The sequence below is a fragment of the Drosophila hydei genome, unplaced genomic scaffold (assembly GCF_003285905.1).
Source record: "Drosophila hydei strain 15085-1641.00,03,60 unplaced genomic scaffold, DhydRS2 tig00000149-arrow-pilon, whole genome shotgun sequence".
Classification (NCBI taxonomy): Eukaryota; Metazoa; Arthropoda; class Insecta; order Diptera; family Drosophilidae; genus Drosophila; species Drosophila hydei.
Genome location: NW_022045678.1, coordinates 2,785,484 through 2,806,238, shown reverse-complemented (window position 1 = coordinate 2,806,238; position 20,755 = coordinate 2,785,484). Strand labels below are relative to the sequence as shown.

The 20,755-nt window shown below is 40.4% G+C and overlaps 7 protein-coding genes and 3 non-coding genes across 14 annotated transcripts; 5 read left to right on the top strand and 5 right to left on the bottom strand.

Moving 5' to 3' along the window:
* Window positions 1–980: 980 nt before the first annotated feature.
* Window positions 981–1,460, top strand: LOC111603994. Its single transcript, XM_023321838.1, has one exon. It carries the CDS (start codon window positions 981–983, stop codon window positions 1,458–1,460), a length of 480 nt encoding a protein of 159 aa, XP_023177606.1.
* A 686-nt stretch (window positions 1,461–2,146) lies between these two features.
* LOC111603913 lies at window positions 2,147–4,003 on the bottom strand. The gene is made up of 4 exons (XM_023321736.2): window positions 3,861–4,003; window positions 3,346–3,807; window positions 2,635–3,270; window positions 2,147–2,574 (listed from the first exon to the last, which is right to left on the bottom strand). The coding sequence occupies exons 1-4, from the start codon at window positions 3,877–3,879 to the stop codon at window positions 2,246–2,248; spliced, it is 1,446 nt and encodes a 481-aa protein (XP_023177504.1). The 5' UTR covers window positions 3,880–4,003; the 3' UTR covers window positions 2,147–2,245.
* Window positions 4,004–4,257: 254 nt separating this feature from the next.
* LOC111603901 (exosome complex component RRP41) lies at window positions 4,258–5,134 on the top strand. The gene has a single exon (XM_023321718.2). It carries the CDS (start codon window positions 4,352–4,354, stop codon window positions 5,099–5,101), a length of 750 nt encoding a protein of 249 aa, XP_023177486.1. The 5' UTR covers window positions 4,258–4,351; the 3' UTR covers window positions 5,102–5,134.
* LOC111603900 (peptide chain release factor 1-like, mitochondrial) lies at window positions 5,112–6,446 on the bottom strand. Its single transcript, XM_023321717.2, has one exon. The coding sequence runs from the start codon at window positions 6,326–6,328 to the stop codon at window positions 5,147–5,149; it is 1,182 nt and encodes a 393-aa protein (XP_023177485.2). The 5' UTR covers window positions 6,329–6,446; the 3' UTR covers window positions 5,112–5,146.
* Window positions 6,447–6,636: 190 nt separating this feature from the next.
* Window positions 6,637–10,632, top strand: LOC111603899 (actin-binding protein IPP). The gene is made up of 5 exons (XM_023321716.2): window positions 6,637–7,520; window positions 7,581–7,772; window positions 8,686–9,530; window positions 9,596–9,851; window positions 9,919–10,632. Exons 1-5 carry the CDS (start codon window positions 7,077–7,079, stop codon window positions 10,051–10,053), a joined length of 1,872 nt encoding a protein of 623 aa, XP_023177484.2. The 5' UTR covers window positions 6,637–7,076; the 3' UTR covers window positions 10,054–10,632.
* On the bottom strand, window positions 7,933–8,049 carry LOC111604013. The gene has a single exon (XR_002751720.2). It is a non-coding gene; the product is annotated as a U5 spliceosomal RNA (small nuclear RNA).
* Window positions 8,253–8,448, top strand: LOC111604010. The gene has a single exon (XR_002751717.1). It is a non-coding gene; the product is annotated as a U2 spliceosomal RNA (small nuclear RNA).
* Window positions 10,633–10,928: 296 nt separating the features above from the next.
* On the bottom strand, window positions 10,929–11,124 carry LOC111604011. Its single transcript, XR_002751718.1, has one exon. It is a non-coding gene; the product is annotated as a U2 spliceosomal RNA (small nuclear RNA).
* A 229-nt stretch (window positions 11,125–11,353) lies between these two features.
* On the top strand, window positions 11,354–12,841 carry LOC111603912. The gene has a single exon (XM_023321735.2). The coding sequence runs from the start codon at window positions 11,452–11,454 to the stop codon at window positions 12,373–12,375; it is 924 nt and encodes a 307-aa protein (XP_023177503.1). The 5' UTR covers window positions 11,354–11,451; the 3' UTR covers window positions 12,376–12,841.
* LOC111603909 (ethanolamine-phosphate cytidylyltransferase) lies at window positions 12,584–20,709 on the bottom strand. 5 transcript variants are annotated; one of them, XM_023321730.2, is made up of 7 exons: window positions 20,241–20,705; window positions 14,772–15,022; window positions 14,647–14,713; window positions 14,464–14,576; window positions 13,578–13,705; window positions 13,331–13,516; window positions 12,765–13,259 (listed from the first exon to the last, which is right to left on the bottom strand). In XM_023321730.2, exons 1-7 carry the CDS (start codon window positions 20,348–20,350, stop codon window positions 12,942–12,944), a joined length of 1,173 nt encoding a protein of 390 aa, XP_023177498.2. In that variant the 5' UTR covers window positions 20,351–20,705; the 3' UTR covers window positions 12,765–12,941. The 5 variants fall into 5 exon arrangements, with proteins under 5 accessions (XP_023177499.2, XP_023177498.2, XP_023177497.2 ...); XM_023321729.2 differs by having other exon boundaries at window positions 13,578–13,744; window positions 20,241–20,704; XM_023321731.2 differs by lacking the exon at window positions 20,241–20,705 and having other exon boundaries at window positions 12,584–13,259; window positions 13,578–13,744.
* Window positions 20,710–20,755: the final 46 nt, after the last annotated feature.

Here is a 20,755-nt window from a genome sequence, read left to right as displayed (position 1 = left end):
TAGATTATGCATTAATATGCTTTTATAAACAGCATTATATAAACACAAGATTCTGAGAAGTCAAATATTTTGTATCACAATTAAAAACTAAAAGTGAAATTTTGGTTCTTTAAAGGATAATTAGCTTCAAAATTCAGAGAAAATATAATAAAAAAATGTAGCTTAAGGTTTTAAGATTATAACAACAAATTACAACAAAACTCCTTAATATTATCTAAGAATTAAATCTAAAAGGGTTAAAACTATGCAATCTACGCATTCGATTATTTCATATGTAGATAAATTATAAAACCTTGCAGCTAAATTAAATGAGATTCTTTGCACATTAAAATCGATGCAACATTTCGGGAAATTCCCAATAAATTTCCATTCAATTGGCCATTGTCAGCAAGTCGTAGAGCCGCAGAGATCTTGGAATGCTGTCGAACTTAATGAGCCAGATTAGCGGTAAGCGAGATAAGAATCCAGAAAGCGCTGAGCCGACTCGGCCGATAGCAACGGGATCTGCTACCTCATCAAAGAACATACCGTAGTCTGGGCGCAGGCGCTGTCTGAATGTTCGTCTTCTGTTGAAATTTTCCTGAAGCAAATACCAGGAAAATTGAAATAAGCGCAGGCAGCCAGCAGAGAGTAAAGAAGGTGCTCGTATGTCTGTAGGTGCGAGCCGAGCACTGCTGGGCAAATGAAAAATTAATTACAAAAAGGACTTGGCCAAGAGCAGGTAACAAACCCCATTTCATATATATTCTGGAACAAATCCTTTTCTCTTTATGACAATGCAGACCTTTTGTCAACGAAGTTTTTCCCATAAACAAGACGCAGCTCACCTTAATGATAATTTTGCTGTGCTGGCAGGTAGCAGTAGTCCAGTCTACTATAAAAGCGGCTCTTGCGCAGCATAAGGAGCACAGTCAACAGACAACTACCAAAGTAACAACAGCTCATCTTAACATTCTAACACACAAATACTCAGCTTCGCTATGGCACCCTCACAAATGGATTATCCACAACACGAAAACACGTCGAATATCAACTATACGCACAAGAAGTTCAACACAGGCTGCTACAAGCACAAGAAATTCGGCAAACGCGACAGCAGCAAAGATGATGCACCCACAGCGCCACCATTGTTTCGTCCATATGCACTGAGCGATAATACGCCACGGAAACGTCGTCAGGAGTCTGAGCAGCGACAATGTCAACAGAAACCGCAATACCAGCTGCCACCAACGCCGCCAACAACCCCACCTCAGCAACAACATCAACAGCAGATACAGCCACATCAATTATATACGCCCACAGCCACGCCCACGCCAATCATTAATCATCAAGCGTTCGCCTTCATGTTGCAAAAGCAACGCGCCGTGCTTCAAATGCGTCACCTGCTCAGCATCAACCCGGATGCAAATACCTGGCCCGCAGACCTGCGCAATGCCCTCTACTCCATGCTGCAGCAATGAGGGAATAGCTGCTTCTAGGGGTGGCATTATGATGGCCCCCAACTTGGTGATTTGCCTAGCAACCAGTGATATAGAAATATAAGTGCCTTACAAATTGTATATGATATGAAAAGTGAAAATAATGAAAACTACGTAGAGCTTGTAATTGTACATAAAATATTTAATCAAACTAATAGCTTAAAGAAAACCAAATAAAATAAATTAGTATATTATATAAAAAAATCATCTGGTTTTTAAATTGGGTGCACGATATGAAAAATAGTTTTTAGGTTTTATCTGAAGAGTTTCTATGATATTGCTATAGATTAGGCAATTACGGCAACTGCCGAGTTTCCATTTTATTTTCAGTGATATATTTGGAGAGAGAAACATTCTACAAAGATTTAATATGCGTATATCAATTATCATTTCATATATACATAAATAGTCAATCAATAGTACATCTGGCTTATCTGTTATCAAAACTGAAGTACACAAAAATAAACTACAGAAGAACAAATCTTCACATCTCACTACTGAAGGAGAAACTTAAATAGCAGCGGGCAGATATTAAGATGCACTATTGTATTGTATGTATTTTATACAATTAATTAAGAGTTCATAATTTAATAACATTTAAAGATATTTGCCATCAATAACACATTATGATAGTGTATACGCAGTAATTTACAAACGTTAAAATATACCAATAATTTTAAGGTGCTTTATATTTGATGATTGCAAAAAATTACTTTTAAACTGAATTAAATAGAACTCTTAAAAAATTAATAGGGTTGACTTAAAGCCTAAAGGGAATTATTAAATCCCAAGCGATCGAAAACAGAATTCGATTGAACTCTTTGCCTGTTGCCGCCATTTACGCTCGAAGTTCGACGTGGAGCAAAATACTGCAGCTTTTGATCCCTTTGCTGATTTCGGTGCGGTGGCGGGGGCTGTGTGGCGGTTGCCGATGCGCCTAGTCGCTTGTGCACCGGCAGTGTATCCTGTCGTGTGAGCAATTCATCACTGCGCATGCGTATTGCTTTTCCTTTAACAGGACTGAGGCGCGCGCCAGGTTTCTTTGGCGGAGACGCTTTGAGATTGTACGTTTTACGTGTGGCATGCAGCTTGGAGACTGTAATTTGAAATGAAATTAATACATATGCTTCAAAAAGTTAACAACAGCAAGGCTTACCCATGCCTAAACGGGACTTTATATTACGCGCAAAGTTGCTATTGCCACGCGCCTTATATGGCGTGTGTGGAGCAATTTCTCGCACTTCCGCTGTTGATGCGAATTTAACAATTTTCTCAGTAGGTGCTGCCATTTCAACATCCAGTTCACTTTCGCTCCCTTCACTGCTTATATCACTGTCAGCCTCTAAATCATCATCATCCATGCTATCATCTTCGCTATCATCGCCACATTTCAATGGCACCTTGTGGACTAGCATTACCTTCTGTTGTGGTCGCGCCAATGGCGTTGCTGTATTCTTGGCCTTCACTATTGAACTGTTACGCTTGGTGCTACTGCCTCCGGTGGTGCCTTTGGTGTTCTTTAAAATCGATTTTATCTCCTTGGCTAGACCTGTATTCTGCTGTACTGCATCCAAGGACTGCTTGCCGCCGAGGCGTGCAAAGACAGAGTTATTGCTAGAGGTAGCAGCCACCTTGCCGCTAGACATTTTATGAACGCCAGTGATGTGCACGCGCACGTTGCTTTCGGCGCTGCTGGAGACGATGCCCTCCTGAGCATCATCATCGCACTTGCTCTTGTTTAAGCGCGCAAAAACGTCAGTTTTTTTGGTGCTAGTAACGCGATCTGAGTATACTGCAATAGATTTAAAGCAATTAATATAGGAAGGTGTGGTTGTCAGTATGCACATAATATATGATTGAAACATACACTGCTCCCGCTTGGCCAGAATTTGCTTGCTCCGTTCTGTTGTGCCCGATGGCAAAGTAACTTTATATTTGCCTTCATGCTCTGGTAGCACGCGTCGTGCTGGTTTTGTTGGTGGCGACCCTTTATTGGCACTGGTGCATGCAGCTGATGTTGCTGAGATAAGTTTGTTGCTAGGCGATGCAGCAGATGCACTAACAATGTTTTTGCCCTTGGGCTTGAGTTTGGGCAAAGGCGTCTCTGTTATGAGGACTTTGTCGAGTACATGCTGGTCGCTAACTTGTTTGGCATGTCGCAGTATTGCAATTATATCACCCATGGGAGTGATGCCCATCTCACGCAAGTATTCCTTATTCAAATCGAGAAGCATGTCGTCCTGTATGCGATTCTCAACAAATATGTGAGCATAGCTGGCCGCTGCTGGGGATGGAATTCCCCCGGCATTGAAAAACTTCACCCATCGTGCTGTAATATAGTTGTATAAGTATTTTTCGGATAAATTTTACTTTCGTACTCACCTGCACTTGACTTTGACATGGCTTTTGAAGAGAAACGCTCTTTTTCAATACTTATTCTATAACTTTATTTTTATTTTTCACATATATGCAGTGCAGTAGAGTTGTATTCAATTGTTTGGAACCAGTTCAATTGAACGATTCCCTAATCTGAACTGGATCGACTAACGTCATTCAATTGAGTTCATTTTGTTTTGACCAAGTTAAAGATTTGTCAATTTTGTAAGACCTTGAGGAAAGAAAGGTTTTCGAATTATTTTAATAAAGTAATTTCAGGTATTTTGTAATACATAATCTGCTTCAAACGTAGTCACACCACAAAAGGCTATGCTGCATCCCTGTCGATATATCGATGACTTTAAAATGCAAGCTTCGATAAGCATTTTATTAAACAGCTGATTCTAAAGAACGACAGATAATTGAAATAGTATAAACAACGCCGATACACGTGCGGCTTGAAATTAATATTATATACATTTTGTTTGTATTGCAACATGTCTGGGCGTATGGAGCTACTTAGTGAGCAGGGATTGCGTCTGGATGGCCGTCGGCCCCACGAGCTACGCCGCATCAAATGTAAACTGGGTGTATTCGAGCAGCCCGATGGCAGTGCCTACATGGAACAGGGCAATACAAAAGTTCTAGCTGCGGTGTACGGACCACATCAAGCAAAGGGCAAAAAAACAGAAGGCAATGATCTGGTCATAAATTGTCAATACAGTCAGGCTACATTCTCCACGTCGGAGCGTAAAAATCGTCCACGAGGCGACCGAAAATCACAGGAGTTTAAAATGTACTTGCAGCAAGCTCTGAGTGCAGCCATCAAATCCGAGTTGTACCCACGCTCTCAGATCGACATTTATGTGGAAGTACTACAGGCGGATGGTGCTAATTATGCTGTTTCCCTTAACGCTGCCACTCTGGCGCTTATCGATGCAGGAATATGTCTAAACGAATTTGTTGTTGCCTGCACAGCATCCTTAAGCAAAGCAAACATTCCACTCACTGACATCTCACACATAGAGGAAGTGTCCGGCGGTCCAAAGCTGACCATAGCAGCACTCCCCACTGCCGAAAAGATTGCATTTATGGAGATGAGCGAACGTTTTCACATAGATCAACTGGAGACGGTCATAGAAACCGCAATGGCCGGCTGTCGTGAAATACGTGATATACTGGAGTCAGCTGTTAAGGAGCATCTCATCCACATTGGTAGCGCAGCTGACTGGGCGCGTGTTTGTTAAAATAAAACAATTTTTATTAACTCTTATAATTTAGTTAACAAATATTTAGTTTTTATCTGCCGCCTCCTGGGCCGGCGGCTTCCACGTTTGGAGTAAATCCACAAGTGTCTGTCTGCGGTGTTCCAACTGCAGGCGTTCAATTAATCCACTCAATTGCTGCCCGCCCTCTAGAAATCCGCTTAAATTGTGAAGCGTACCACCCTGCTGTACTCGATGATCCGTCACACGATCTTGAACAAAATTATACGTGCGAATCTTTTCGTTTCGATTTAGATTACCCTGTTGTGCCTTACGGGTGGCCTTTTTACTCGCCTCGGTACTCTCTAGCTGCTGTTGTATGAGTTTCGCTTGCAGTCGCTTAATGGCTAGTTCGCGATTCTTAAGCTGTGAACGCTCCGACTGCGATTCAACAGCCAATCCCGAAGGTATATGTACAACACGAACAGCCGAATCTGTGGTGTTCACATGCTGGCCACCGGCGCCGCTGGCACGTTTCGTTTCAATCTTCAAATCCCGCTCTGCAATTTGCACCTGCACATCGGCAGGCCTTGGAATTACAGTTATAGAGGCAGTACTGGTGTGAATACGTCCGGATTTCTCAGTAGCCGGCACACGTTGCACTCTATGAACGCCCGCCTCGAAGCGCAGCCAATTGTACGCCTCCGGGTCATTAACTTGTAGATTAGCATGACGCAGTCCACCAATGTCGGTGGTCTCACGGTCAAACTCTTCATACTCCCAGCCCATGTGCTCGAAGTAGCTGGTGTACATGTCATATAGTTCCTGAGCAAACAGCATGGCCTCCTGCCCGCCGGCACCAGCGTTCACCTCAAATATCAGCGCCGGATAATCTTCATCGTCAGACAGTGCGAGCAGCTCGTGCAGCATTGCCTCCTCCTGTTTGCGCAACAGATCTGCGTAAACACTATTTTCCTCTTCCATTAGCGCTCGCATATCCTCGTCCTTCTCAGCTGCCAAGTCTTTCTCTGATGTTATATTGCGCTGCATGGCTCTATGCTTTTCGAGGCTATTGACAACAGGATCCAGACGTGACAGACGTGCATAGAGGTTGCTGTTGCCGGCTGCATTAACGCGCAGCGCATAATATTCTTGACGCAGTGATTCCAAATATGTTTGCAGCTTCTCATTATGAAAACTCAGCGGATCTGTGCTAGCCCATCGACGCACTAGATACTCACAGCGCACTCTCAACAATTTCCGAAGCATGATTATTTTAAACAAATAATAATAATTCTATTTTTGGTTAAATAACTGTTTAGCCCAAGACCTGCTTGCTGATATGTTGCATAGCAGTGAGAGCTTGTAAGTGAGTACATAGTCGTTTCAAATGTTAATCAACAGCTATTCGGTATAGCCAGTTTTGCAAATATTTAAATTATTTGACAGCCTTAATTTCAATTTATATTAGAACTATTTATTTTAATCAAATATATAAATCAATATTGCCCGGCTATAGTGTCTACCGATTTAAAATATATTCACACCCGTTATTAAAATTTCAGCAAGTATTAAAATTGATGGGTGCCCACAGTTGTGTTTGATATTACCAGTGTTGAGTAAAAGCTTATTTATTTCTTATTCTGATGGGCTTGTTCAGTCGCGAAACAATTATTTAGTTATTATATTTAGCCATATCAGTGCAATAAAAAGTACTTGCGAAGTACTTGAGAGTGTTCACACCATAATCAAGAAAAGTAATAATATTCTGTGCAACAAATATGTGCAAGTTACATGCATAGCTATTTTCAGTTGTGTGTGCAAGTGTGAATGTGAGTGCCTGTGTGTGTGTGTGTGTGATGTGTTGTGTGCTTGATTAATGAAAACACTTGTGTTCGTAGTGGTGTAAAGTGCAGCAATAGCAATTAAGTTTAATTAAATAATAAATTGGATGTGAAAAGGCTGCCAGAGTGCATTTATATAGAGTCAGTATAAGTCGTAGCAAGAGTGTAACGAAATGCCACCACTGAAAAGCTACTCCTTGCACCATGAATTCAATGCAAATGCAAATTGTCACAACGGCAATGACAACACCACCGATAACGATAACGATTACTTCAACCAGCCTGCTGCAGCATCTGCTACGGCTGCAGCTAACACCCAACGCACAAATCTACCCTCATATTGCAACGCCCAGTACCCATTTAAGGTGCTGTCCAATCTAAACCAATTGCGGGAGCAATCACGCTTCTGCGACGTCGAAATTGTTGCAGGCGAGTCCACGTTCAATGCACATCGCGCAGTGCTGAGCGCTGCCAGCGCCTACTTCGAGGCCATGTTCAGGCCCGAATTGGGCCTGAACGAAGTCAAACAGAAATCAGTGGTGTTACATACAATCGATGGCGACATACTACACATACTCTTGGACTTTATCTACACAGGGCGCTGTGAAATTACACAGGTAAGCATTTAAAATCTATAAATAAATACAAATATTATCGATGATATCTTTTTCTCCAAGTCAAATGTGCAGGAATTGCTCGCCGCCGCGGATATGCTTCAACTGAACGAAGTTGTCGACGGCTGTTGTGAATTTCTTTGTCGCGAGCTGCATGCCACCAATGCGCTGGGTATATTGCGGTTTGCGGAAGCGCACAATTGCGAATCCCTCGCAAAGAGTGCAATGAATTTTGTGCAGGCCAACTTTCCAGCGGTAAATAAAAATGCATTTTTACTGAATTATTTAAAAACCATGTCCACACCAAGTCATGAGCCCAGCACCCCACACAGTCAATAGACCATGAAACGTCCCACTTAGCAGAAATCTAATCAATATTCCACTTAATTTGAATGCATTAATTATGGCCCGGAAGATAACTCAACCAGGCACAACCAAAAATTCTGTTAGACTCATTAGGGTGCTCCTCTCCACGGAAATCTTTAGTAAAAGGCGAAAGATTTATTCGACAAATGAAGAGAAGCCAGAGTAGTTTTCCAACACGAACTACCCTGTAGTAGCTTCAGTGCTCGTTTGAATCGTTTGAGAATTTTGTCATTAATGCTTTAAAAAAAACCCTTTGAGATAGGCTACAAAAATATGTGCAGGATCTGTTACCCAACTACGTTTTATAAAATTCTCAACCAGTTCTACCACTACGCTGGTGTAGTGTTGTGAGTTTACCGTTGTATAGTTATCGCTTCTCGGCCTTATGGCTAAGATCAAAGTGTAGTATCTGTTCTTATCAGCTTAACATCTGATAGTTTCTCCATTGGAGAACAACAAATGTTAAACTGATTTTTGGAAATAGACGGAGTGCTAGGGGCTTGCTCCACCTCTGTCACGGGTTGGCCCGGTATTGCAGTACCGCCGGGATTTCGGCCCAATTAATTAATAAATATGAAAATAGTTGAAAATGTAGTACTTTGGAGTGTTTATGCAGTTTGCCGATGGGCATAAAACATTTATATTTCTGAATTTGATATCTTGTGTAAACGGTTCTTCAGCTTTTACGTATATTTGATTATTTTAATAGGTGGTTTGTCGGGAAACGTACTTGAATGTAGGCAGTTCAATTTATATATATTTTTTAACAATAAATGGTGTTTTTTGCATTCGTCGATCTCAGATAACGCTAGAGGATGAGTTTCTGGAAACACCGCAGACTTTGTTATCGCAGCTGCTTAACTCGGAGTTGTTGCGCGTGGACTCTGAATCGCAAGTGTTCCAGGCGGCGCTTCGTTGGATTAAACATGATGTTACGCAGCGTCGTTGCTATGTCTTCGACATACTGTCGCATGTCCGCATGGCCTTAGTGCCCGTGAAGGTAATAGATAAGGCTTTGAAGGATGATTGTCGCGACATGTCTGTAAAAATCGCGTTACGCTCCATTTGCCGAGATATTGCTTCGAAACGCGGCCAATTGGTACCACTGCGCGTGTGTCCACGGCAGCTGGCAAAGAAAAATATCTACATAATTGGAGGTTCACATCGGGACACGCCACGCACTTGGAACTCGGCAGATTGTACTTTCGAGACGGTGGCCAAGTTCGACATTTTCCGCCGAGAATGGACTGAGACGGCACCCATGGAGGTGGGCCGCATTCTGCCTGGCGTGTCAGCATTGAATGGCAAGATTTATGTGGTGGGCGGTGAACGTGGATCGCAAATTCTGGCCAACGGCGAGGTATACGATCCTCAAAACGATATATGGCAGCCAATAGCACCGATGATAGTGCCCCGCTGTGAATTCGGATTGTGCACAATGGGTGGCAATTTGTTTGCAGTGGGCGGTTGGATTGGTGACGACATTGGAGGCACAATGGAGTGCTATGATCCAGAGAAAGACATCTGGAAATTGATTGGCAGCATGCCGCAGCCACGGTTCAGCATGGGCGTCGTTAGTTTCGAAGGCCTGATCTATATAGTGGGAGGCTGCACCACGACCACTAGGCATCTGCCAGATTTAATAAGGTAAACCTCAGCCAAATATATCCAATTAAGTATATGTAACTGATAGATTTGTTTTTGGTTGCCAGTTACAATCCCGTGACAAAGGAATGGACACAACTGGCACGAATGCAAACGGCACGCTGTCAAATGGGCGTTGCTGTGCTCGATCGCTACTTGTATGTGGTGGGTGGGAGCAGCATTAGCCAGGACATACTTAGCTCAGTGGAGCGCTACAACTTCGATGATGATAAGTGGTCGACGGTGTGCGCTCTGAACGTTCCACGCGCAATACCCGCCGTGGCCGCTGCCGATGGTTTACTCTATGTGGCTGGTGGTGATCAGGTGAGTTAATAAGACACATACTCTAATTGTTATTGGAACTGAGTATATATTCCTTGCTTTTTAACAGCCTTGCGAAGTGAACTTCTATCGTGCTCAAGTCACAATCAGCGCTGTTGAATGTTACGATCCACTTTCAGATACTTGGAAGAATTGCCCTGACTTGCCGGTTAGCCGATCCGAGGCTGGCGCCGTGGTTGTGTAAAAAGCATCGCACCAGCAAGTGGTCCGCGCTTGCCTAGAGTCGAATAGCAGTCTTACGAATCTTATTTAAACACTTTCATTATGCCCTACGAGTCACACTTAATGTGTTACCAATTCTATTTTCTCTTTGAAAGTTGAACGTAGTGCTCTCCAAACATAGCTTTGTTGCGTGCGGTTAATGTTTATAAACGTGTAAGCGTAGCTCAGCTATTTTTACACATCCAGTTTAGTATTATTTAGTAGTTAGTCTGAAAAGTAACAGAAGCAGCAGCAGCAGCAACAACAAAGCACAGCCGGCATCTAATTGTTCCGTAGTAGTTCACTTGAATAAATACAAAACTCAAATTCACACGGCTAAAGGTGTTTATCGACGTATCGTAATTGCTGAAAAATTCTTCAACTCAAGCCTATTTAATGTTTATGTTATCGAATAATCATTAAAATATGTGAAATCGCCAGCATTATTGGAGCGTTCTTGAAAAGTGCGTGCCCGAATAACTTCGTAACTGTATCATTAAAATGTACCAAAAACGAAAAAGCAAAAAACATTCAAAAGAAAGAAACTGTATTAATAATAGGTGTATTTACGAATAATAAACATACGACTAAATCAAGAGCCGGTGTTTCACTTAAACATTAAAAGTAAAATTAGTCGCATTACAAATTCGCTTTAAAACGTCACGAGACGGGCCCCACACAAACAGAAAAAATACATCAAGTCCAAAAAAATTATTTACGGATCTTCTGATGGCTCACATATTTCATGTCAACTTAACTTAGACGTCGTCCATCAAACAAAATGGACTGGCCACCTAAACGAGTCAAGTCCATTTTAATAATGACAGTAGATTGAATTCGCTCCTTTCATATTTATTACTTAGTTGGGCCGAAATCCCGGCGGTACTGCAATACCGGGCCAACCCGCGACAGAGGTGGAGCAAGCCCCTAGCACTCCGTCTATTTCCAAAAATCAGTTTAACATTTGTTGTTCTCCAATGGAGAAACTATCAGATGTTAAGCTGATAAGAACAGATACTACACTTTGATCTTAGCCATAAGGCCGAGAAGCGATAACTGTACAACGGTAAACTCACAACACTACACCAGCGTAGTGGTAGAACTGGTTGAGAATTATAAGAACTCAAAATTAAAATAAATGCAGTGTTGCAAAACGAAGTCAACAATGGTGACGCAAGACGGCTGCTTCAGCACAGTGTTGTAAAATGGTAAAACGGTAACACGGTCAGCTGTAGTTCAGCGTTCAATTTTTCCCGCGTAAAGTGGTTGCTTTTTGAATTGTAATCATTGTTCAAATTTGTATTTCAACCGAAAATGTAAAATATTTGTTTCATTTGTGTTTTCTTATTTCTAAATTAATGTAATTATTTAATGCTTAACAATGCCACCTCCCAGCTCGTCCAAAGGAAATCCAATGAGCTTGGATGCTGATTCTTTGGCAGGATCCAGCAAAAGTACACGACGGCAGCGTCAGAAAGAGAAACACCTCAAACGTTTGGAGAACACCCAGCATACACTATTCACCAAACATTTCTCGAACTATCGGCTACCGGTTTCTGTTGCCTCGGAAGATTTTAATATGGTGCAGTTAAGTAGGTATGACTCCATTACAGATCGAGAACGCCATCCTCCGCTCTTTGTAATTCCGGATCAAAATTCGCAATGGGCGCGCTTAAAAATGATTTCATGTCCATGTCACGGGTGCTCCAGTACATTAGATCCGAATGGTTGGTTGTCGCATTACCTAAATGTGCATATACGCCGATTAGGTGTCCCCTTTGTGGATGTGCCATTTCCTGTTGAAAAGCAAACTTTGCGTGCCTCTTGCAAAGTAAGTTGTCTCGATTACGATGTCAATACCCTGCTGGGTGTCTATGGATATCAGCGTTTAGGTCTGAATCCGCTCAAATGTCAACGCAATACTCTATTGCCAAAGGAATATCGCAAGTACTCTCAGCATGGGGTTCTACTGCTTTTTGCCTGTCGCACGCGACATGGATTACTTTGGCACCGTAAGCAAATGGATGATGTGATTGCCATTTGGGTAGTGACACCGATGCAAGGTGTGACTGTATCGTTGCGCTGTGTGGTACAACCCGCAAGGTCGACACGTTACTATTCCAAGCGTCTGCAATCGCGTCTACTGCCGACTTCTGGCGTAAAGGCAACGCCTTGTCGTGACTTCATTAAAACTGACTGCAACGTCGTCGTCATTAGCTGTCAGGATTTACTGCAGATGCCACAAAGTGAGGATCAGCAGGTACTCAATGTGGAACTGCATGTGATGGGCGAGCAAAGGAATTAATAAAACAACATTTTGGCAATAGATTAATTATATATTGTTTAACAAACTAAACATGCAAACATAATGATAACATAGATTTGAACTAAGGAATTTATGCAGCAAACACAATTTTAGAGATTACGCTCGAGAAAAGCTGCAAGCTGGTTCGAAAAGCGCAGCTAACATCTTCAATTGAGTATATAGTTGGTGAATAAACAATATACTAGCATTTGTTATAGATCTTACTTAAATATATTTCGTACAATTTTGTTGAGTTCGCACTCGTTACACTTAAAAAAATAGTAAAAGAATTTACAAATTTTGAGCCTACATACGTACAATTTAGATTTGATAAGCTATTACATATGGTATTATACATGTATACATGAAGGTTGTATACAACTCTCTGGGTGTGTATGTATGTGTGTTGTGGGGCATGCAACGTTCGGCCCGCACCTATCGCAATTGCAATTGCCTAACACAAAAACAAAACGAAATGCAAAAGAATCGACACGATAAAACGAAACGTACTTAACGAGAAAGATGGTAGCTAAAAAGAACATTGTCTATTGTATTAAAACCGGGTTCTAGCCCGCCTTGTGCGTTTGCTTTTGTCGCTGCAACGCTTCGAACGCTTCGATTTCTTTCTTTTCTTTGGCTTGGTTTCTGCGCTCGTACTCCAACCGATGCAGGATTATGCGCTCCACAATGCGCTCCGTGGTCATGTCGTTGCCAGAGTCGAGCAGCTCAAAGATGGCTCGCGTCTTAGGCACAGCATATGGATCTAATTTTCCATCCTCAAGAGCGATCGGCGTGCGCCCATGGCAAACAATGTCTATCTTGAAGTGATCCAACAGCTCCTCAGTAACACAGTAGGGTGCGCCAATGACAACCTCGTTGACAAACTACAAAGCAGAGAAGGGATGAGAGGTTAGTATCTGTGGGATATGAGGCTACACCTTTTAGCATTCCTTACTTTGCAGGCCAAAACGCTAAGCACACGCTCATGCAGATTCATTATTGGATAGTTACTGCCCTTATACGAGTTGACAACGGGATCTGTGTGCAGGCCTACGATCAAATAGTCGCCCAATTTGCTAGCTTTTTCGAGAAAATCCAAATGACCCACGTGGAAGAGATCAAATGCGCCGGCCACGTATACCTGCGAACAAAACGATAATTAAAGCAATGTAATACAGAAATAAATATTTGTCTAATATTACAATCTTATCGCCCTGATTTGGGGATTTGCCATCGCTAAATTGGATTATCTTCTGTGTAGTAGGCAAGAACTGGCTGCAGCCTGTCCAGGGACTCTTGGCTGCCGAATCCTGACCCATGTTCGATGAACCTAAACGGGATTGCAGTTGTTGAATTTTTAAAAGTTTTGCTGTTTATTATTCAAATTGATCGTTTTTTGTAGATATGAGCATTACATTATAGAGCGCAAATTACAGTTAGGTTTTGATTTGATATTTCATTTCGATTTCATTTGATTGCAGGTTTGATATATATATATATACATATATATTTAAGGATATTCATTTTGGTTTGAACGCGGGGCGGCAACACGCACGGGATTTTGAGATTTTAGTTCATAAGTTTTTGATTTTTGAGAGTTTTGGTTAGTGGTAAACAGTGCGCACATAGAAATAAAAAGAAGAGAAATAGTAAAGATGTAGAGAGCAAAATAAAGCAAATGTTTTTTCTGTTACAGGTTCAAAGAGAATGCTACGGACTAAATAGACAGATTCTAACGGGGAAATTATTCAACCAACTAAAAGCAAAGCGTGCGTAGCCCAGGTAGGTTCGTATTAATTATATAAGTATGGGGAAAAATATGAAACTTTGCTTCTCTCCTCATACTTGGATCTGATTTTGAATGTGTTGTTAGTTCAACATGCAGCGAAATAAAAGTAAATTGCAATAGAAAGTACCAGACAGAAGACATAAAAAAATAGAGAGTGCCCAGGGCAAGATTGTTAGTTCAGGTTAGTTAAAAGTATGTGAGTATATTATGGGTAACAGCTGGCTGATGAGGTGGATGCACAAAAAAGAACGCAACTGAAAATTGAATAATTAAACACTATTAGAAAGATATGATGCTACCTTCTTTCTCAATATCATATTCAGCGGAGCCTTGACGGAAGTGGTTGCGTGTTAGCAATAACATGCGACCAACGAGGTCTGTGGTGGAAACGCCAGCGGTGCGCATGACTTCCCTGTGAACAGAAGAGAAAGATTAGTTATTAAACAAAACACCTGTGATAAATAAAAATGTAGGCCACTCACCTGTAGCGGTTTGCCGACTTGACCAGATGATAGGTGTCGACACCCTCAGCAGTCATTGTGATGTCATCTATAACGAACGTAACATTAATTACAAATTGAAGATACGCTATTGATAAGCAACTTACTGCCATGCACACAAAAATCACAGTCATTTTGATCGAGAACTTCTAGAGTTGTCACGTAGGGCGCACCAAGAACCACCTCGTCGACCCATTTAATGCCCTTCACCATTTTGACACGCTCCTCCTCGGTAAACACGGGCGGTCCCTTGTGTTTGGTGATCTCCTCATCGGTGTGTATGCCGACAATTACTTTATCGCCAAGTGCCTTGGCTTGTCGCAGTGAATTGGCATGCCCAAAGTGGACCATATCATAGCTGTTAATAATAAAAAGAATGCACTCAAATTAATATTAGTTAACCATGTAGTAGCTGTAGCTGTAGCTGTAGATGTGGTTCTAGTATCTTGTTTCCGCTCCAAATAGAACAATGTATATTCCCTTATCAATTTAAGCGGAATAGAAACCTCACATGCGGGAAACTGCAATTGTTAAAATAATTAAGTGCCAAATCTGGAGACGACGACAAAAGTAAAAGTCTATTCATTGATCTTTCAATTAGTTAGCCTTATAGCTAGTAGCTATGGGAATACTCTCGCCAATATTGCTTTGAGTTGATTGAGCTCAAGTTTCTAATGAACTGAAACGACCTTGTTGTAATCGTATATGATGCGATCCCTGACGTCTGATTCATTTGTAACATTAGCTAAATGAAGCAGATAACCCTGACGCCGATTATAGCAACTGAATTAACACGTGGATGCCAAAGTTTTCCATTCATAGCCGGGTTCATATACCTTCCCATCGACAATTAATGAAAAAGTTGCTGACAAAACGGAGAAAATCACGCCCGTGTGACTTTTGACATAAATAGAAAAAATGACAAGGCAAACAAAAAAGCCAAATCAGAATTTTCCGCTGCTGGGCAATAAGCCAACCAACTTATTCAATTAACTATTGAGACATTAATCACAGACATTTAAATAAGCAATGAATGTGCTTAGAGCCAATGAATATGTAAGCACACTTGAATAAAGCAAATACAGCCAGAGGCATAACTCGCTCAAAGTGCGAATAAGTCAATGTCTGGCCCCAAAGACGGACGCCACTTGCTGCAAGTGCTCCACTTTTCTTTCTTTGTTGAACGCCCCGCCGCACTTTGGACACGATCATCCGTTGTGAATCGCCACAAGAGCGAGAGATATTTTTATGAGGCATGATTTGTCATACATAAACGCACACATATATAATATATATAGTATATGGAATGCAGGAATGCAATCGCAATTCTAGTCAACACGTGACAAGCTCTTGCCAATTGTTTTGTACGTGCCAAGCCGCTTTAATTACACATTTTCCAATTTTGCCCAATTGTGGGAGCTTACGAAATGTATTTTCGTAACTATTGTTGGTATTTTATTGTTACCCAAATGGCTAAGGAACCCCCAATAGTGTTATAATAATAGTATATTATTGTGGGCGGATGTAAGTTGCCTGATAAACATTCTCAATGCTTGACAAAACCAAAACAGCAAATTCCATTTGTTGTTTCTTATTTTAGAATATATGCTGAAGCTATTGTAGATAACTTAACATGATATCAAAGCGCCGGGCCAGCTAATTGCAAATAAATAATTGTTTATACAACAAAATCAACTTAAGCCAAAAAGTATAATATATATATATACACTGATAAGTCACTCACTCACGACAAAGACGAGCAATCAATCGAATTCCAGGTAATTGCCAGGTAAAGCAATCATGATAGCAAGCCACAACGTCACCTTTATCGAATCGCCAGACTGATTGGGCCACGAGTCATATTACTAACTAGCGTACTGTCATTATATAACGCAAGGTAACACAAATTAAATACAGAGAGCTAAAGCATAATCAAGGCAATCCTAGACAATCCAGTAATCTGGGTTTTCGGTCTGAGCTACGTCATTCAATCAACATAAGAAGCAATTGAACTGATAATGTTTGGGAGACGGACCTAACAACAAACTGTATTTGGGTAGGCAGAGCAGAGTGTGGTCCAATCATCATTCATTAAAATGACAATGAGAACCAACCCGAAAAACCTTTGCTCCCGGAGACACCAAAGAAATCTGTGTCGAATGGAAATATATATATATAGCCACGTATATAATACACATGTGTGTAAGATCAACTATACCACAGGGTACGTACTGGGGCTTTAATCAATTGAATTACGCTGACTGCTGCTGATTAAGAAAATATCACGCGATCCAGAGTAGAATTTGCGCTCCCGCGATAACCGAATCACAGAAATAGCGACACAGCCACACAGCTTACATATACAGACGTATATATAAATAAATATATGAACGCTAAGGCAGCACGGCGCAACAGCACAACGACTGCCCCAAGGGGTTTACATTTGTTTTGAACGCCCCAAGTTCATTGACATGACATCAATAAAAACAAATTTTTGAGCAATCCAGAATGCATCCTAACGCTTGCGTCAATGATCTTTCCCATCGATTGGAAACTGCTTCATTTCTAAAGATTACAGGGTCATGTTTAACAAGACTTACGAATAAATGTATATATATGTTTTACTTATTTATAGCCCGCGGTTGGGGCACAGCTGGTGCTGAATGGAATTCGCATGATTTGCTACGGTAGCTTCTTCTTATCTCCGATCAGCGCATAGCCATCCCCACAAGAAATGCCCATTGACCCTTGATCATGGCGCTGCTGCTGCTTCTGCTCTTGTGGCACTAATCAATAAATGTACCCGGAAAGCGATTTTTATTTGAGTATGCTTTTTTATGCTGTTTGAAACGTGCTCACAAAACTGGCCTATTTAATTCGTATTAAAAAGCTGATAAAAATGTATAGTAGAAATTCATTTTTCAGTGAGTCAGCCATTATAGTTAGAATATTGGGTACATATAATCTTTTGCTGTATGTACTATCAGGAAAATACCTTTCTATCGCTAGCTCGAACACCTCATATTGCATGAATAGGAAAGTATCTGTATAGATAGATGTTTGATAAAGTTGTATTGTATTTATAGCCGGCTCTGCTTATCATGTCGTTCATACAGGTGTGATATTTCATATCATAAGTTCGATAACAAATTACACACTTATTCTGTAGAGCAAACTGCACTGAATTCTGTTCAGGAACACACTTTAAAATATACTCTTAAAAAATATATTCTCTTAAAAAAAAATGTAAAAATAAAATTTAGCCAGTGAATCAATTTTCTCTGCATTTAAAAAATAATATTTAAATTAGTCGCTTCGTCTGTGTAATTTGTTAGTCTTTGCTCTAAACTTGCTTTTCCAAAATAAATATATATATAAATGCTTATATATCCAGTTAAGGTTTGTATGTTTGTCAGTCTGTCTGGCTTTTTGCGAAAGCCTCTCTGAAGATTTGCAAGGCCCTGCTTCAACTGCTGACCTTGACTACAATGCAAAATGTCAAATCAATTACGCAAAGCAAACACATAAAATATGCAAGTTGCACTGCTGCACTAGAAGATATCCTATAATTTGGACGATCTGCCATATAACAGATTTATTAATGCAATAAACAATTTATTCATCCGTGAGCTGCGCAAAATAGTGAATATCTTCAAATTATGTATTCTGAACCAATTGAAAATGGGAAATCAGGGCAAATTGGTAGTATTAAAATGTATATAAGCGGCAGAACAAGGCCTAGATCACATATAGATGAAGACGCGCAGATCTAATCGATAATTACACCCGTTTTAGTTCATCAGTTATTTAATTATATTTTATAAAATTTTATATTTTTGTTCCTATATTTTGTGTCGCTATGCATAGATACATACAAACTAGGGAGTATATTTAAAAACAGATGGTTGGGGTTCAGGGTTGTAATATATATAGTATATTAAGCTCATGAATTTAGAGAGCTATTTAAAAACAAGTAAGAAAACTCTAGTTGGTGGAGTCCGACTAGCAATTACCTTGAACCCAAACCATCTGTTTTTAAATATACTTCACAGCTTGTATCTATATATAGCACACAACACCTATACACAAATTACAAACATACAGAAGATGTTCCCCGTACCATTCCAACTTAAAACTTCATAATAAAGTAGTAGCAAGTATATAAAATAAAAACCGACCTCGCCAGAATTTGAACTATCTTTTGGGCGACGCGAATCAAATTGCTTCTATTTGAAGTAAAATTTGAATCTGGTATACAAAATATAACAAGTTCACGAACATTAAATCAAAACACATTAAAACGGGAGCTAGCTGTTATAGGTTTATACAAACAGGGCTGATTCGTGTCAGCTCGTCGCGCTTCCTTCCGACCGTTAGTCGTTGAAAAAAGGTTATACCCTGATTTTCCGATTTTAGGGTGTACATGTTAAAAATAGTATACAGTGTGAAATATAGAGTAAAAAATAAATAAATATATATACCCAACGAGACAGTTAGATTGTCTATTCAAATAAATGTATATCTATACAACGTATACATAATATTTATTTATCATTCTGCATTTATTTACAGATTACGAACACCATTTTTATATATTTCACACAAGTGTATGTTACACTGGCTCATAAATATGTATGGACACATATGTATGTATGTATTGAAAATTAAAAAAGCGCCGACTATGACGTCGTCGCTGTACGAGTTGGGTCAATGGCGCGCGTCCGGTAAACCAAAAGTAGGCCGCCCAAGCTGGCGAGCGTAGAGCATGCGCGTAAAAAATATCACGTGATGTTTGGGCAGACGCCGACCGGCCCACAGTCAACGTCAGGCCACGTAAACCATGTCCAGTCCCAAAAACGTGCAATAAGTAAACACAGAACAATAAGATAATGATGCGAGTGCGAAGAACTGACGCTATGCTGTTGTCAAAGCTGTACGCAGCATTGTGTACATACAGAGAATCACGCGATGCTTCTTGCTTGGGCGTGTGCATCTATTCTGAAGAAAGAGAGAGGACGTGAAAGAGTCAGAAAAGAACAATTGCGGAAGTCTCTTTTGATTGTCATTTGCATATACACACATGTTCATGAACATCTGTATGTGGGTAATAAGTCCTTGTATGCTGCATATCACAAAGAATTGTTATTTGTCTGGCCCGATCAGGCGCATAAACCGGTCAAACGGGCTGCGTAGAAAATATAATAATCATAATCTAACGCAACGAATGCTATAGAATTAGATAAATTATTGCCAATTACTATGACCATTTCCAACACTACATTGCGATTGTATAAATATATTGAATAACTTGATAGGTAACACGGGTTTCGCTTTTTGCTCTGACCTTGAACCTAAATTAATTCAAATGAATGGCTAATCTTTCTTTGGACGGTCTATATTTACAAACTATCGTATCGATAAGACTGACGCAATTGAAATGTTCATGCCGTTATAACAGATAATATGAATAATTGTAAGGTATTATAAATACACCTAATACGTATATACAATTTAAATGTATGTGAGTCTACTTGTATGTAATTTATGTATGTATGAACATCAACAAACTGACTCACCAGCCATCGCACCATACGCGTATTTCCTTTTTGGTACCGTTGCATTTTTTATCGCTGGCATCGTCGTTGCCATTGACGTTGTAAGTACCGTTTACTAATTTGTCACACATTTTGAATTATTTATTTATAGAATTTTCCTTTTCGACTAGATGGTCCTAAACAAGAATCACGAATAATACATATATATATATCTATATATGCAGATTTTTAATATACACTGAAAATACCGAACTAAAAGCACATTGATTACTATACACAGAAACGGAGGCGACGTGCACTGTTCGAGCGCCTAATGTTGTTTGTGCCGAGTTGTGAGTACGTTTAATATTTTTATTTCGACAGTCTCGAAGCAGCTACTTAGTTTTTGTTTTGCTTATCAGCGCGCGAACGCCTCGGATTTTCTCAAGTGTGTGTAATTTTTGTGTTCTAGTCGCTCTACAAATGTATTGCTTAATTGACGTTCCCTTAAACAAAACTAACAGCTGACTGTCAGGGTGGCCGTATCACTGAAGTGT

Coding starts and splice junctions, on each gene's coding strand:
- LOC111603994 (XM_023321838.1), top strand. CDS start 981: ATGGCACCCTCACAAATGGATTATCCACAACACGAAAACACGTCGAAT.
- LOC111603913 (XM_023321736.2), bottom strand. Junction 3,271..3,345: donor TCTGGCCAAGCGGGAGCAGT/GTATGTTTCAAT, acceptor AATCTATTGCAG/TATACTCAGATCGCGTTACT. Junction 2,575..2,634: donor AAAGTCCCGTTTAGGCATGG/GTAAGCCTTGCT, acceptor TTCAAATTACAG/TCTCCAAGCTGCATGCCACA.
- LOC111603901 (XM_023321718.2), top strand. CDS start 4,352: ATGTCTGGGCGTATGGAGCTACTTAGTGAGCAGGGATTGCGTCTGGAT.
- LOC111603900 (XM_023321717.2), bottom strand. CDS start 6,328: ATGCTTCGGAAATTGTTGAGAGTGCGCTGTGAGTATCTAGTGCGTCGA.
- LOC111603899 (XM_023321716.2), top strand. CDS start 7,077: ATGCCACCACTGAAAAGCTACTCCTTGCACCATGAATTCAATGCAAAT. Junction 7,773..8,685: donor TGCAGGCCAACTTTCCAGCG/GTAAATAAAAAT, acceptor CGTCGATCTCAG/ATAACGCTAGAGGATGAGTT. Junction 9,852..9,918: donor ATGTGGCTGGTGGTGATCAG/GTGAGTTAATAA, acceptor GCTTTTTAACAG/CCTTGCGAAGTGAACTTCTA.
- LOC111603912 (XM_023321735.2), top strand. CDS start 11,452: ATGCCACCTCCCAGCTCGTCCAAAGGAAATCCAATGAGCTTGGATGCT.
- LOC111603909 (XM_023321729.2), bottom strand. CDS start 20,350: ATGTGTGACAAATTAGTAAACGGTACTTACAACGTCAATGGCAACGAC. Junction 14,714..14,771: donor TGATTTTTGTGTGCATGGCA/GTAAGTTGCTTA, acceptor CGTTCGTTATAG/ATGACATCACAATGACTGCT. Junction 13,517..13,577: donor CAAATCAGGGCGATAAGATT/GTAATATTAGAC, acceptor TTTTGTTCGCAG/GTATACGTGGCCGGCGCATT.